General features: G+C 38.1%; 1 protein-coding gene and 1 long non-coding RNA gene across 2 annotated transcripts in view; one reads left to right on the top strand and one right to left on the bottom strand.

The window, feature by feature from the left end:
• The window catches only part of LOC137475865 (uncharacterized), a 58,593-nt gene that overhangs the window by 2,213 nt on the left and 39,410 nt on the right, over positions 1-16,970 (bottom strand). The window lies entirely within an intron of this gene.
• MYBPC3 (myosin binding protein C3) overlaps positions 6,587-16,970 on the top strand; it is a 62,026-nt gene continuing 51,642 nt past the window's right edge. The window contains exons 1-2 of the mRNA XM_068193677.1: positions 6,587-6,742; positions 15,563-15,829. Coding sequence (XP_068049778.1) covers positions 6,718-6,742; positions 15,563-15,829 — 292 coding nt within the window. The 5' untranslated portion in view covers positions 6,587-6,717. The remainder of the gene's footprint in view (positions 6,743-15,562; positions 15,830-16,970) is intronic.

Below are 16,970 nucleotides of genomic sequence, written 5' to 3'. Positions count from 1 at the left end.
AAAGAATTTGCATTTAACACTGGTTTTGACCACAAGAAACATGGAAATCAAAGATTCTGAGAAAATTATTTAGGGGGGTAATATACCCCCCTAAATAATATTTTATAAATAAAATATTTTTAAATTAATATGGAATATACTTTAACAAGAAGGCTTAAAATTTTATCTCCAAAGCTGAAAACTTTTTCTCTTCCTCTCGTTAATGCTTTGAAATACTGTTTCTAAAAATATTCGCTCCCCATCTGTTTCTGGTTAGGTTTTTCATCTGTGGCATAAAGAGTGAATAATCATGTGTTGCAGCTGTGAAGGAGACCAAATGATGATGCTTCTCTGCCAGAGTACTGTTTGTCTGCCACACAATCCAACTGCTCGGGACACTAGGCAGTCTAAGCAAGCTGAATTATTGCCATTCAGCTGCACAGGCAAGCAGAAGCTCTCTGACTGTTTTAGACAAAAATACCAAAATGAATATGACTAAATCACAGGTTCTGCAAAATTACAGAGGAGAAAGCATTCCATTTTCTCTGAAGGTGGCCAAGTACTGGACAGGCAGATGTGATCAAAAAAGGTCGGGGCGGGGGTTATTATTTGGAGAGATGACCTATGATTAGGACAAGTCCATTGGAACATTTTACAGCCCACTGCTGTTAGAGATCATCAATCCTCTTTCGAAGCAAGTGTTCATACTACAGCTGGATATTCAACTTATATTTGGCCCTTTGCAGCCTGCTTTAAAAATCAGTTTTATTAGCTGCTGAGTGGTTCCTAATCAATTGCTGTGGAAAGATTATTCAGGAAACTATCAGTGAGTTAAATTCAAAATACTGAACTGCAGCTACAATATATTAGGCTCCCTCTAGCTGTACATCAGAGGCATCAAAGTTAGAAAAATTGCACTGGCTATACTGATAATCTGCTTATAATAATTTACAGTGGCAACATGTATTTTTAAATTCTAGTCAGTCAAAGAAAGTTTTAGACATTTCTAGATGCAAGCTACTACTCACCTGCACCAGACACAACTGCAGCTAAAGGTGCTATTATTTATTTTTTGCCTGAAAGCCCACATTTATTGAATCCTCCAAACTTCCTGAGAAATGCATATACACCCATCCCAATATATCTGCTGGAGGTTTTTGTCTCCTTTATGAAATTTTATCTCTATACCCTCATTTCAAGACATACACTGACAGAGTCTTACGATCTGTGTTTGTCTTCACTTTTTATTACAACAGGGCTTAGGTTCTGTACGTTTCTTTTCCTCAGGTTTCTTTTCCTCAGGTTCTTTTCCAGGTTTCTTTTCCTCAGTAAGCCTTTTGCCCTAGTTTATTTGTGTATTTCTATCACTTAATCTCTTTGCCTTTCTTTCATTTCCTTATATTTTTTCCTCCCTCATTCAAATGTCCACATGACAAAATTCACTTCATTATCATCAAGCTTAATTCAAACTATACTGCCAGCTTCATAACTAGTACGTACATCACATGACAGTTCAATTCAGTGTATTTATACTGTTGTTCAAAATTTTCCTTGTACCCTAGCTGCGCATTGCAAATTCATAGCAAAGACTTTATTACTGATGACAACACAATGAGCATTTTTTTCCTTTGAGAATGCTCAGAACAGTATGTTCTCAGTGGAAATCCCACACTTGTGTATTTAAAATGTATGGATTATGGATAGAAAAGATTATCATATGACACAGACTGTGGTACCAATTCCAAGATTTTGCATTTATTTCTAATTCATTTTGTGTGTTACCTTGCAATCTCACTACCTTTTCTTTTTCTAAGAAACACTCAGATTTACATAGTTTTGCATACCCATATACTTGAAACACTAAACATGTAGTGCTTGTAATAAAAATGCTACTGTAATGAACCCACTAATATATTACAGTCAAGTAGATTAAGAGCTTGGTCTTCAAAGCAACTGTGACAGTAGCTAGAACTTCACCAAGTTTCACCTTTCTTCTCTAACAAATTTGCACATTGCAATTCAGTTGGCTCAGCTGAGCCTGTGCTATTAGAGAGGTCTGTATATAAACCAAATAATCGGAGTCCTATTCCAAGAGCTGGGGAATGTGAACTTCTTCCAGAGAGCATGAAAACAGCAGTAGGCTGAGTTATTGTTTCTCATTTCCTCACTTATAACTCACCCGTGTCTGCCTTATCTGAACACCTCATATCAGCACATAGGATCACAGGGGAACCTGGGTTGGAAGGGATGTTTGGAGGTCACCCCATCCAAACCCCTACTCAAAACAGGCCTTTAAGATCAGGGTTTTCAGAGCAACTTTCTTTCCATTCTGTGTTTCTTTCCATTCTCTCCACTCATCCAGCCACATCCTCCTTCATGCCTTTGGTTCCCCGCAGTGTTACTTTTTGCTATTGGGGGGCCAAAGCAGTACGTGAGAATGAGCAGAGCAGTCTATGGACAGGAGGGGAATGAGGATGTGGTGGAGCAGATAAGTGTTAGCAGGAGGTGGAGGAGGAGAAAGAAGGGTGGGAGGAGGTATTGGGGAGACCAAGGTTATGCAAAGGACTGGGGAAGCGGCTTTGTGGCAGGAAGGAATGCAGTTTCTGTGCCTTAAGGGCTCCCTCTGAGCTTCTGTTTTAACTCCCCAGCAGCAGAGCAGCAGTGCTTTAGGTATAAGAAGCCCTTTGACCACTGGTGCCTTTGTGCAGAATGCTTCGATTCCTCTGCCTTATGCAAAGTGAAGAATGTTTGGGTGCTGAGCTGGGCATTTGCGTATACAAATCAGTTTGGGTTCTTTTAGATTTACCTAAGTTTCTGAGTTTTGGGTGTCTGCTTTCAGAAATATAATTTTAGATTTCTTCTCTAGATATTCCCTCTTCCCTTTTTTCCCACTCACCCACACTGTGCTTTCCTTTCTCTGCCAGCCTGAGCTATCAATTCCCAGCTCTTTGTTCAGCTTTTCTTCATGCCTAGATTCAGCCAGTAGATGCCTGCATATTTAGTAGATTCCAACTGCTTCATTCTCAATGTCCTTTTTCAACTTTTGCCCAGGTAGTTCACTGCTTCCTCTAAGGCAAACTTTTCTCATATATGACTCTAGTCAGCTTCTCTTTATGTGAATGGTTCTCAGTTCCAAATTATTTGTTCAGTCATTTATAGTTTTTCCATCCCACATCCTCTTACGGTTTCAGTCTTATCACCAGTTCTCTTACCTCCGCCCCATTTCTATCCCAGCTCCCCATCTAATATTCTTGTCCTTTGAGAATCTATTTCAAATCCCTCCCATATTACCTAGAAAAAACAATTTTCGCCCCCAGTCCATCTTTCAATCACACATTTTTATTTCCTCCTCCCTTTCAAATTGGTGTGATCCCTTCCCTCTCTGAAGTTCCAACTATTTGTCCCCCAACCCTTTATTTTTGACGTGCCTGAGGGAGATAACATTTGGAGCGCAAGACACAAAGGCTGCTTGCTTTTGGTTCAAGTGCCTGGATTAAGTTCAAGTCCCACATTAGCCCTGACATAAATGCATAGAAAACTCTGCTGACCCCTGCACTGGACCTCATTGACCCAAAAAAAAACTTCTTCAGAGGATGAAATGTAGAAAGTTCTCACTGAGCATATGCAGACTGCATTGTTTCCCCCATAGTCTAGAATATGCAGCAACTCAGGTTGTTTGTCATGAAGCCAGTTAAAAGAACATCCCTGAAATGAAAGCAAGTTGCTGTCAAATATACAAAGAAGTCAAATATGAAGTACAAAGAGTAGGGATACCAAATGGTTGTGCAGAGGAAAGCTCAAATAAGCAGGACCAGCGTTACCCAAATCTCCTAAGTCCCTGTAAACTCAAGTTCTGTCAGTAAGGTCAAGTGGCTTTGCTCTGTACAAACCAGCACTCTGTGATTCAAAAACTCAAAGGAAACAGTGAAGATTAGGCTGAATATTGGGAACAGATTCTTCACCCAGAGGGTGGGTGGGCACTAGAACAGCACTCCTAGGAAAGTCACAGCAGGAGCCTGCCAAAGTTCAAGGAGCATTTGGACAATGCCCTCAGGCACCTGGCGTGAGTACTGGGGCTGTCCTGAGCAGTCAGGAGTTGGATTTGATGATCCTTGTGGATCCCTTGCAGCTCAGGATATTCTCTGATTCTATGAGCACTTCAGTGGATGAGTCCTGCTGGGCCTGTGCTCTGCACTGAGCCACCTCAGCTGTCCCACCAGTACTGTCCCACCACTCGCAGCAGTAAATCTGCAGCCACTGAGGCAATTTTACCGCCTTGTCCTCAGAAACTGCCGAGCCACCAAGGAGGTGGCACTTTTATCATGCAAAGAGGCAGAGAAACAAATAAACAGAAATAGAGACAAGAAATTAAATGGCATGACAGAAACTACCAGGAAAGAAGCCCAAAATAGAAAAGTAATATATAGACTTTCTGCCTGGATAGCTACATTTGGGCAGAGTCACAAGCACCTAAATACATAGCCTTTTAATAAGAAGTTGGGCAGTCTTTTTAGGAGGTGCTGTTAACTTTGGCTATAAATAATAAATCTTTTGTTTTCTCTCCAGCTATCCAAAATTGCACAGCCTGTCACTGCAGGCCACCAATTTCTGTCATTTTTGAACCTGATTTTGAATTATGTGGTGAAAGATACTCTCTGAAGCACAGAGCAAAAATTTCAATAATTCTTCTGACAAGGAAGAATTTTCCCTCTCGCTCACTTTTTAAGCACAGGCCCTGAGACATTTATTACACGTTGCTTCACTGTTCTTGTACATTAGTTTCATTTGAATATGGGATGAAACTTCACACACTTGCTAAACAATTATCTAATGTTGCAGTGCACTAGAAAGTTGTTATCACAATCCACTACACATCTATTTTGGGTCAGTGTAGCAATTGAAATTATATGTTTTATTTACATAGCAGTTTTGTTATTAAAAATAGTAAATATGATATGATATGATATGATATGATATGATAATATAGAAAATGCTAGAAAAAAGTTTACTATTACACCAATGCTGCCACCTGGTAACTTAATGTGCAATAGCAGACAAAACATTCATTTTTCCCAGTCTTGACCATAGCAATATATTTGAAATATTACTTTAAACAACATTAAAAATCACAAAATCTGCAAAAAGTTATTATTGGATTAGGATCATTTCCCTGCATCAGATTAAATCCTCATAGCTCTGTTTCATTGTGGGGAAGACGTGAGACCCAAGCCCTTTGAAAGATTTCAAGTCAAAGCAAATAGCCAAGATTTCCTGACTCCCAGTGAAACACCTCAGGCACAAGATAGTAGCCAAATACATATCATGGTAACTTGTGCTCCACTAGAAACACAGGCAATGGAAAATAAACACAAGTGACATCCTGCCCATCTTCCTCACTCATCCATAAAAAATTGTTTCAAGGGAAGGGGAGGAAGTATTTGGCCCCAAATCAGGAAAGGTATCTGCAGTGTTTCTTGAACGTTCACATTTGTCCTATCAGCCTACTGAGAGAGTCAGATGTGAAAGACAGACGCAGAGTACAGTGACTGATGAGCTGCTTGCACACTGGTCTATTCTGAACTCCATGCCAAAAGATGAAATCATTTAAAAATGAGTTTTTACAGGATAGTAAAGCTGGATGGAAAAAAATGAAAACCACACCTTTTAAAAAAAAAAAAAGTTGTCAATACTAGTGGTGACTAAAATATGCTCAATGTTTGGCCTCCAGAGTTTTTCTGGTAAAGCTTAAAACTCAAAATTGATACACCATCACGATAATAAAAGAATGATTGTCCACAGTTACTATTTTGCCATATGCTAAATATATGAAAAAATAAAAAGCAATGACTGGAGCATGAAATGGCCATACAAGAATAATCTTCTAGTGATATTTTCCCCCAGATCTTTTCTATATGATTAAGCAAAATTGAAACTTCTAGTGGTATAAAACAGAACCTTGGAACTATTTTTAAAATTATATTTAAAAGAAGAAAAAAAAAAAACTTGCTAGTTATCAAGAAACGTATGCTGTGGATCAAGTGGGTGGATAGGGAGGGAGGACTAAAACTATTTAAGTAGTGTCATGCTTTCTACTTGTGACTGCAAATGTCAGTATTGTGTAAGTGTCTCTGCAAAAGAAAGTTCTTTCCTTAAAGTTCACAGTTAGTTCTACAAATACAGTTTTGGGTTGAAGAGCTAAAAAAAGAAAGAAAACCAGTTTGTGAGGGGCTGTTCAGCTCTGACCCAATTATGACAAAAACAAAACTGAAATAAGTAGTTAGAATGTAAGCAAATGCACACTTAGAGTAAGCAGGAACCAGCACACAGGAGATGTAACTATCAGAGCTAGTTTGCTGCATGCGCTATAAACAAGGCAGTGTTGGAATTCTTCATGCAATACATGCCTGGAGCCAGAAAATGCACCGCACGCATGTGCAGCATCACACTGTGCTCTGGTTTATACCAACAGATCAGTGGTAGCCACTCTTGGGTGGCCTGAGCTCCCTGGCTCCTGGAACTTGGCTATATTTAGCCCAGCTGATGTCGCCTGTCAAGTGTGTCCTGCTGCTGATAAGGTGCCGTAGTGAGAACAGGGGGGGATCAAGGGGGAGGAGCAGGATGGGGGCTTCCATCCAGTGGTTCTTTAGGGGGGCTCAAAAGCCCTGCAGTCACATTCCTGTGTGACTCATACCCTGCTTTCTAGATGCAGCTGGGAGCTCCACCAGAAACAAAGTGAAGATGCCAGAGCCTGTAAAGAAAACAGGTAAGGATCATAACTGACAGACAAAACTAAGAACAGCTTGACAGGAAAAATGTGAGTAGATTATGTATTCTAGAGAAGTGAGATATCTCAAAGGAAAAAAATAAATAGACAGGAAAAGGAAATTTTATTTTATTAAGTTACAAATGTAAGAGATATTGAGTGATCTTGAAGAGAAATCACTAACTGCTTTGATAACCTTCAGCTACAGAATTTTCTCAAGAGACTTTGGATGAGGAAAAAATATTGGTGAAATGCATTTAATTCTCAGATGCTTTTAATTTCTCATTTCCTTTCCTAGTCACCTTTAGGACTCTGAAAAAAAATAAATAAAGGCTTGTAGTGTCTCTCTTGGACAGTTAAATAGTATAAACCTCTCCTGCTTTTATTTTGGATTTGGGGTTTTTTCCCCTGACAATTTTTAGAAGTATTATTGCCAAAATTTGATGGTATTTATTGTGATTGAAAGCTCTGTGAAAATGAAAGCAAACAGTACCTGGTCAGAGTTTATTCTTTCTATTTCTTTCAACCACTGAGAATAGAACTCTAGGAAAAAAAGGCTGTTGCCTTGTACTGTGAAGAATACATGCAATTTTTTTTCCCTTGCCATTCTTCCTCCTTTCCCCTTGAGCCAGAAGATAATTAGCCCTTTTCAGGAAGCCAAGGTCACAGAGCCACATAGAAAAATGCCAGGAAAGTATTTCAGATTTATGAATGTTTTGATTAAAAATCTTCAAATAAGGAATCACTCAGATGCTGCCCACATAGAGGAGGCCTAGAATAGGATACAAGGTGCAATGGATCTGGTGTTTTGAGGAGGAAGAGAGCCTGGGAAGAACAGGAAGAGGCACTTAACTTCGGGACACCTGCAGAGGAAGACGCCTCAGGAGCACTTTGCATCCACAAGTTTGGAAAAAAAAGCTGACAAAATCTGAACTTATGATTGTTTGTCAAGTGTGAACATATTCAATAGTCAGGCCTGGAGAAACTTGTACTAAATCTAGGATTCTCCACTTTAGGGCTGTCACTTCATTGATGCCAGTGCACACCCAGAATCACCACTACCTGAATGTACAGTACGAGGTGCACATGTTTTTTTATGATGTGCAGTTTCCAGAGTTAGCCAGTGACAGCTGTGGAGATTTATTAATAATGGCCTTTGTGCTTTGCAAAGGCCTGAGCAGGCATTGGTCTCCTCTCAGTTTGGCCAGTGAGACGATCTTCTATGGTCACAATCACAAAAGAAGGACTTGCTAAGAACCTTCATTTGACCAAAATATTTGAAATCAGCCACTGCCAGAGGCAGACCCATTACACACCCAGAGACTCCCCCATTACAACCTGCAAAGCACCAACGCATGGTTAACTCCAACAAGGTTCTTTGTGTTCCCTCTGTATGATAACCCTAAAGCAACAGTGGTGTCAGCAATCCTTCCATTGTATTACAAATATAACATCATTTCATGTTCATAAGGCTACCATTTCTAATGAAAGTAGATTTGTAAATTTAAAAAAATATATATTAGATCCTGTAATTGTACACATAAACTTGAAAATATAAGCTCAAAGGTTCAGTAATCACTCCAAAAATGAGAAAATCATACTCATATTCTGCTTTTAAATCATATGATTTTTAAGTTTTATTGAAATGTCTCATTGTTGTGAATGCAGACAAAAATAAATACAATAGAGTAGGCAAAATTTGACAGTGACACCTTGGCATTATGACTTCTGATTTCTAATTGTTTAACTGCCTTTTAATTAATATTTTCATTCTCTGTGGGTGAGAGGCAACGTCTCTGTTTGTGAAGATGCCCACTTTTGCTGGCTAATGGTGAAGAGAAATTCTATTCCAACTTATTTCTCCAGAGAAATCTAACAGGTGTCTAACATCACTAGTCCTACACAGTTCTTATGAACAAACCAGACCAAACACTGGGATTATCACAGCAGGGGGAGGAAAAGCTCTTGTTACTCACTCTGACCGAGACAGAGCCAGTCACATGCCCCACAGCTTTTAGAGTGGATCTTCTCAGTCTCCCAGGAGACACTAATCCCTTTGGTTTTCTATTTCATGTTGTTTATACAGTTCAAGCCATTTCAAGATGGGATGATGCTGAGCACTACCTCAGGAGGGCCAAATAACCATTGGGCAATTCATACTCTGATAAATCACGATTCCTGCCTTTCACACACCATATAGTTAGATTACTGAAGAGCCCAAAGAAGTCCCTGGTCTGTATTACTGAAATTTGTGCATCTGGTGTATAGGCAAAAGAAAATTCTTCATGTCAAAGAATGATCAGAAATATTCTGCTTATATCTGCTGTTTTTACAGGGCTTTTAACACGTAAAAAGAAACAAACAACAGTAACGAAAAAACACCCAAAAAACTAAATAAACAAAAAAAACCCCCACCAACCCCCCCCCTCAAAATCCCACCAAAAAAACAAAAATTATTGAATAAACCATTAAACTTAAAATGGTGTGGTGAAGTAGATTTTCCAACAGATATTCTTTCACTTTCAACTGCTCAACTAAAATACCTCAGGATAAAGCACTCCCCTACTTAATTCAAGAATGTTAAAAGAACTGTCTTAGCATTCTAGAAAATCTACACCATCCACAAGAGCAACAGAATTTTTAAGACCTGTAAGAGTTTAGTGTCAGAGCAAACAATCAAACATTGAAAAGCACCACTTTTTGCAGGATTCTGTTGCAGAAACTTTATATTCTTCCCCCTTTGATTTAAACATTTCATAGTTTATCTTTGTTCAAGAGTTCACTATTTGGAAATTTTGATCATTTTTTTTTGTTCTGAAAATTCAGAAATGTTAAAAAACCCCCAACCATTTCCCTAACAGTATTTTATGACATTAGGATGAAATAGTTGACTTTTTAAACACCAAATTTAGTAGATAAATGGGACTTAATGGGAAGTGTGTGCACTATTATAGCTGGAAAAGGAGAAGTCTATATTACTCACCTTCTCTGAAAATCAGTCAGCTTTTACTCACGTATTTTATAGATTGGGGAGTCTAGATTTGGGGAGTCTAGATCTGATTAGGAAATTTTGTCAAGTATTTACAAATAACTTCAATAATAATAATAATATTCAATATATTGAGATAATAATAATAAATGTTGCATAATGAAGAGTAAACTGCAGAATTTTAGTGTGAATATGAGATCATTCTTTCACATTTGCAAGCACCTAGCTCAGCAAAGTACAGCAACAAATTTCTGTGCACCACAGGAACGCAGAAAAAAACTCTAAATTCATACAGACATTGTTTCCTCTTTTGTAAGTTAAGATTCAAACCAAGCTGAACATTACTGTCCCCCTTTTCCAGAAAGTGTGATGGATGCAGAGAGAGAGAGGTGACTGATTAGTGAAACTATTCGTTGCCTGTTGCTCATGTTGCAGGAATTTGCAATCTCAGCTGCTGAAGTAGGCAAGGAATGATAAGATTGAGTCTTTCAATAGCTTTTGGATCATGGAATGATTAAGCTTGTAATTGCAAGAAGCCACTTAGGTCCTGACTGAGGAATGTGCAGCATCTTTATATAGTTCCTCAGAAAGGAATTTACAAGCTCCATTACTGAGTTCAGCTTATCCTCAGTTTGGCTTTTAACTCAATGGAAGAGCAGATGATATAGAAGCAAAACCAGATGCCAAGTATAAGCAAAGATCAATTTTCAACATGAAGTCTTAACAAATTAAATAATTCCAAAAGCTAATACTGCTTTTGTAATATTATTAAACTATATTGACCAATACATATTTTAACACCAAATACAGAGAATGTGCAGTAAGATAACTGAGGTGTGATCATTTTGTCTAATTTCACTCATCGCAAATTTCTGCTGTAGTTTCTAGCATCTGCATTCAACCAGATACATTAGATTTTTCTCAAACATTTATACCTTTAATGGGTTTTATTTCAGAAAGGCAGAAATATCATCTGAAAATGTCATCTAACAAACATTATCCTCTACCACTCTATGTAGTTAAAATCACTCTTGTAGAAAATACATTTCTTGCTCACTTTTGTTTCACATAGTTCACACACACTTTGAAATTCCAGTATTTCAGAAATAGGTCTTCAACTGATGCTTGTGACTCTAAGCCAGATTATTTAGGGAATGTTGATAGCAAATGAAATTATTTTGGTAATTTGAACATTATTTTAATATTCGCCTTACCTCCACTTTTTCTGACAGTAATAACATATGCATTGCTCTTCTAGCTTCTAATACTAATTTTTATTCTTTTTAGAGATACAACAGTACTTAGCAGCTACCTACTAACAATTTAATGCTGTAGAAAGACAACAGGAAAACAGTCTCTGCCTCAAAACACTCATAAAACAAAAGCCCAGTCAGTAGATATTTCAACAAGAGATAAAGGAAACAATTATTAGTACAATAGATAGAAACCCTGGTAGTGGCTTGGCCATGTCTTGGGGTTTGCATAGGAGAGTATGAAAAAGACTTGAATCATAATAGTAAACTTGTTTGATGATGGATGTTAGAAGGACATTGCTTCAAAACTGGTCAGAAACTAAAGGAGAAAGCTTGAAGGTGCTAGTATGAAGATTTAATAAATGGCAGCAGAATGAGGCAGAATACTAGTTTTGTTATTTTATTTAGGTGACTACTACAGAAAATTAGTTTTAGAACTGAAATTATTTCATTCTAGTTTAATTTGGCCCAAAGCAAATATATTTTATTTTTCTTCATCCTCCTGATTGAAAGACTTACTAGTAACTTTTCAAAATGCAATCGGATCACAGATCTCCAAACAGAGGTTTTTATTACTGACCAATTAAGCTGTAACTTGTGTAACATATAGTGTTATGGCTGATGTGTACATCTTCAGGTGTTTCCAGAGTTTTAGAAGACGCAAGTTCGGGTAGCTGCAGCCTCAACCACCAAAAGGTTTCTGCAAGATAACTGCAGACCACATACAGCTGTTTCCTCTTCTGCCTGGGGTAAAATTTGCTGGTTTATGTTACTCAGAAGTTATGTGAGTGTGTTTGCATTATGGAAGCTAGAAGTGATTAGGAAGGCCTGGGTTATGGGAGGTGAAGTGTTGAAAAATGGGTTAGTACAAAGTGGCCCTAGGCTCATTTTCTTTTATTAGCTTCACATCCCTCTTCCCTCCCTCCATTAAATTCCCAAAGCAACACCAATTCCATCCCCACTAAACACACAGAGCACCTTCAACACTTTCTGTCTTCATCAGCGCTGGTAACTCACATGGCTCTCTGCTCTCTCTCCAGAAGTGCCATGGTGTGCTAGTACTGTCACCTTTCTCTCCCCCTGTGCTGGCTGGGTTAGAGCATCCCAGGAATCCCAGAGTCAGCACAGTGGGCAGCAGAGGACATCAGGTGCCCCAGCCCTATGGCTCCTAACTGCATGGGCACCTGGAGTCCAGATAAACACAGGACAGCATCTGAGATCTGTCAGTGGCTGACACAACATCACACAAGAGGTGTCACAGTCACTGGGTTTTTCACAGCTTCATGGTGGTGGTCATATTCAAGAGTGTTTAGAGTATGGGATGGATATATAGAACTCAGAGAGGTATATCTGGGTAGAAGCCAAACACTGAAGTGAGAGAGGTTGTCAGATGGGGAATGTGTTTCTGATAAAAGCAGGCAGAAGTGTGGTTCTCAGGACAGACCAGAAGTTTTAGACAGTGCTGTTTAGGAGTATTCCTAATGAGGAAATACCTGAATTGGACTGGTATAACTGCATGAGAAAAAGAAAACCTCTGGTCAGCTTGGATTTACATGTTACTTGAAGTAGCAGCAGCAATGAAGGGGTGGGGAATAACTGAACTTTTATCCTTTTGAGCAGGCCCTTTTTTTCCCCAAAAGGGAAAAATACTGTATTCTCTTCAAATGCTTGTTCAACAATCTCTCTTCTGCAGCAAAGTAATTTCCTGTAAAATCTCCAGCCCTACATCTTTAGTTTTCCTTTGCAAAAAGATCAGTGAAAGATGAAAGAGAATACAGCTGGATAGAGAGAAGCCACTCTGGACACTGCCCCTGACTGAATCTCACATATTGGAAAATGACTCAATTAAAACTCAAGTCTCCTTTACCAGTGAAAAAGTGGGTACACAACAACTGTCCTTGCAGGCCTTTGTTCTCATGGGAGTTTTTGGACTTTTCCAATTCTGTACTTACCAGAAATATTCACTATCATTTTAAGCTGGAACTGAGTCTTTTGGCAGGAAAGGGGGGAGGGAGGGAATACAAGGAGTCTTACTCATAAACTTCTGCACATGTGTTTAGATTTCCTAAAGCCAGAAATCTTATGTAGGGGTAGAGATTTCTCACTGTGTTCTCACCAACAATTTTGTTCTTGTTGAGTCATCTACAAAGCAAATGTTAGAAAGCTAATTACTTTACAGGGTGTGCAGCAGATCACGGTGTTACTTCCAAGTATGCGTGTCATGAAACCCTGACACTGTAGGCTGGAACCTTTACAAATCACTTTGCTGTTAGGTAATTAATATATTTATAGATTCTTTTGTGCTTAAATAGAAGAGTGATGATGATAATAGCACTCAAAGACTGAAAACATGCCTCTTTGCTGCTTTGTCTGTAGAATCGTAGGGAAAGGAGCCAGCTAGTCAGTAGTGGAGTGGGTGCCAGAACTGACCTGTCTCCCCGCTGTGCAGCAGCCTGGCCACCTTTACAGGTGTTTTGAATCGTGCATGCCCAGCCTGCTGTGTACAGTAACTCTCCTGCAATTATTCAGGCAACACTGCATCAGTGCACACCCTGCCCTGCTGTGTTATTTACGGAAGTGCAGTACAGTATCAAAAGGTGTGCAGCTGGCAGCCCTCTGTAGGACACCAGAGTACATAGTCCTATATTCTACAAAGCACTATATTTTAAAGGAACTATTGCAGCAGATTAGAAAAAAACCTCAATCATAAGCATGCAGGAACATTCCACTCCCAGGGGAAATTTTCCACACTTTTAACAGGGAAGGAAAGCATGCAGAAGAATAAAATAGGAGGTAAGTCAAGGTTTTCCTAGGCTCATGGAAAACTAAAATTATGTTTTCATCGGAAATATAAAGGTGGGGGAAGAAATTGAAAAAATATAATTTTGGTTTTTATATAATGAAGAAAAGCAAAATTCAATCTTTACTAAATTCTAAAAGTGTTTGTAGTTCATATTTTAACTGCTGCTTAAAAAGGTTCAAATCCTAGCACACAATGCAAGAAGCATGAATTGTGCTATGACTAAAGACCAAAGGCCATCAGATGAAATCTTTGCAGATGTAACTCCACTAAGGTCAACTAAATTATGCAGTTTGAAGACATGCTACATAAATAGAGATTTTATAAAAAGAATAGATGGTATTATTAATAATATACATTTACATGAACTAAAACACTTGTTTGAACGTGAATATCAGCTTTTTCTTTCAAAACATTTTCATGCCATGTTCCTTTCATTTTTATAAAGCAGAACTAAAAGTTCAAAGCTAATTATAACCATTGTTGCGTTGTTTGGAAGAGTTCTTGTGGCTGCCAGAGGAGTAGAGCTATGGACAATTTGCCACAGAGGTGACTGATAAAATTAGATGTGATGAAATTACTAGTATTTTATAAAAATGTAGTTATACAGGGGTGAGTCAATAGAAAGATGACAGAATGATGCACAAAAAACCATGCAGTGTATGAATCAGAATGTTATTTGCTGGTATTTTTACACATGAACATAGCTCATGGCAATTAGCAAATGATAACAGATTTCATTATGACAAAAAACATGAGCATGAAATGAAAAACTTGATTCAAAATAAAGATGAAGAAATATAAATAAATAAATCAGGTTAAAGAAATTAGGAAAACAAGTTACTTTACTAAAACCTAATCTTGAGGGAGATTAAGATACTCATGGATCAAAATCATGATACATTGCCTGTTACAGGTTCCTCTCTGCTGTGGTACTTTGATTGTATATGAATTAAAACATCATTTGGTTTACACTTGTTCAGGCTATATATTAATATTGTCATTAATTCTCCTTATAAGCTTCCTAAGTGTTTCTTGACACATTGAGGAAATATTTTAATCTACACCTTGAAAGTAATTAGAAAACTAATTGTTGTAGAGTGTCATGTAGGCAAGTACTTCAACTTTTAATGCTGAAGTAAACTTCTGAATACAAACAGTTAATATCATTTTAGCTGGAATGGAATTACAAGGGTCATCATAGGAATGTGAATTCCTTTCCACTAAAGCCTTGATCAGTCAAAACAGAAGGACTAAAGATGAACCATTAGTTCCTTGTGGTGTATTAGGGCACAGGTTACTGCACAAACTGCAGTGTTGTGGAAGAACAGATCCTGATCCTCTGTAACAACTGTACTAAGCAGCTGTTAGGACAAAATTAATAATTCTAGATGAAAGTGCATGGCAAATTAATGTAGACAGCTAGATACGTAAGAATATATTCCATGCCGACTTGCCATAGACCAAAACATTCACTTATGAAAAATCAGAGCTCAATATGGGGAAAAAGAAAGAGGAAGACAGAAAGTGACATGATTTTGCTATCCATTCCACTTTATTTCATGACAATGTGGAGGAGATAGGACATCTCAGTGAGACACAGAACTTGATAAACTCAAAGATAATTCCACAACTTCTCTGTGGAAAGTGTTGTAATTTATAACTTGCATGGGCAGATGGGAGAGAAAGGAGACAGCTGCTGCAGCCACAACAGCTGACTACATCAGATATGCCACAACTGCAAAACAGATTTTAGTGAGCCCTCTCTCTTTTTTTAGTTTCTGCATTTACCAAGAAGCCAAAGACAACAGAGGTGACAGCCGGAAACACAGCTGTGTTTGAAGCAGAGACAGAAAAATCTGGCATCAAGGTGAAATGGCAGCGAGCTGGCACAGAAATTACTGAAAGTGAAAAATATGTCATCAAGACAGAAGGCAACAAGCATTCACTGACAATCAATAATGTAGGAAAAGAAGATGATGTGACATATGCTGTAATAGCTGGAAGTTCCAAGGTCAAATTTGAACTCAAGGTCAAGGAACCAGGTACATAATTTCCTATGCAATTCTGGTTTAATCAGTATTTCCAGTCCCACATGCAACCTTCACAGATAAAGCCCATGGAAATTAGCCTATTATAACACTGTAAAATTTCTCTACCAGCAATACATCTGTTTTGCCCAATTATTTGAAGTTGCTAATTCATATTAGGCTGAGGAATACATTTCCAGTGGCTAAGGCATCTCTTTCCAGATGTCAGACGTCCATAGAGAAGAGATCATAGGGGAAATGTCAATGTACATCTTTAGAATTCTGTCAAGCTTTTACACTTAACTACTGAAAAGCAAAGCAAAGCTAATCTAACTCTCACCCTGACCTAAACTAAGATGCCTAATCTTAGGGCTGGAATTTTTTTATAATAATTTAATTTAAATACAAAATTGTAACAATTGACAAAACACAAGTTTTACTGTTAGGTTTCTAGAAGTTCATGCATTCCCCAAAATTGTCTCAAAATCTCCTGCTACTGAAAAATGCATATTTCAAGAGGGGCTTGAATATGAAGAGTAACCTTTGTATTATTTGTGTATCTCACATTATTACTACCTTTGTACATATTAAAAGACAAGTTACATGTATTTTACAAGTTACATGTTAAACTTTCCCAGGCTTTTCCTGGGAATAAATATAAAGGGTCAGATTCCCTGGAATTTTCTCATGAAAAAGCATCTGAAGATGCTTAGGATGGATGAAATTACTCATTTTTTGATACATTTTGACCTTCCAGATCCCTTTTCCCCTCTAAAATTGTATCCATTTACCACTTCTGATATTTGACTTTTTGCTTTTCAACTTGGTGAAAAGCCTCAAACTCACATTGTTTATATCACTTCCTTTTCTTTGCTATCACTGTTTGTTCTAGCAACATGATGAGACCTTGTGAGACCTTCTGGTCAGCTGAAAAGAAATGGAGGAGTGTTTAACACGATTCAAGATGTCCTGTTCCATATGCAAAGACAGGACATGACACATTATGTGTAAAGGGAAATCCTGGTATGGATTAGGACAACTTGTCAGCTGTCAGAGCATGCAGAAAAATGGTCCTGCTGACTAGCTCATCCTGAAAGCAAACTGGTCCATATTGTCCTCATTATATTTTCCTCATTGTCTTTCAGGTTAGTCCCAT

The sequence above is a fragment of the Anomalospiza imberbis genome, chromosome 6 (assembly GCF_031753505.1).
Source record: "Anomalospiza imberbis isolate Cuckoo-Finch-1a 21T00152 chromosome 6, ASM3175350v1, whole genome shotgun sequence".
NCBI lineage: Eukaryota > Metazoa > Chordata > Aves > Passeriformes > Viduidae > Anomalospiza > Anomalospiza imberbis.
This window is presented reverse-complemented; position numbering and strand designations above follow the sequence as displayed.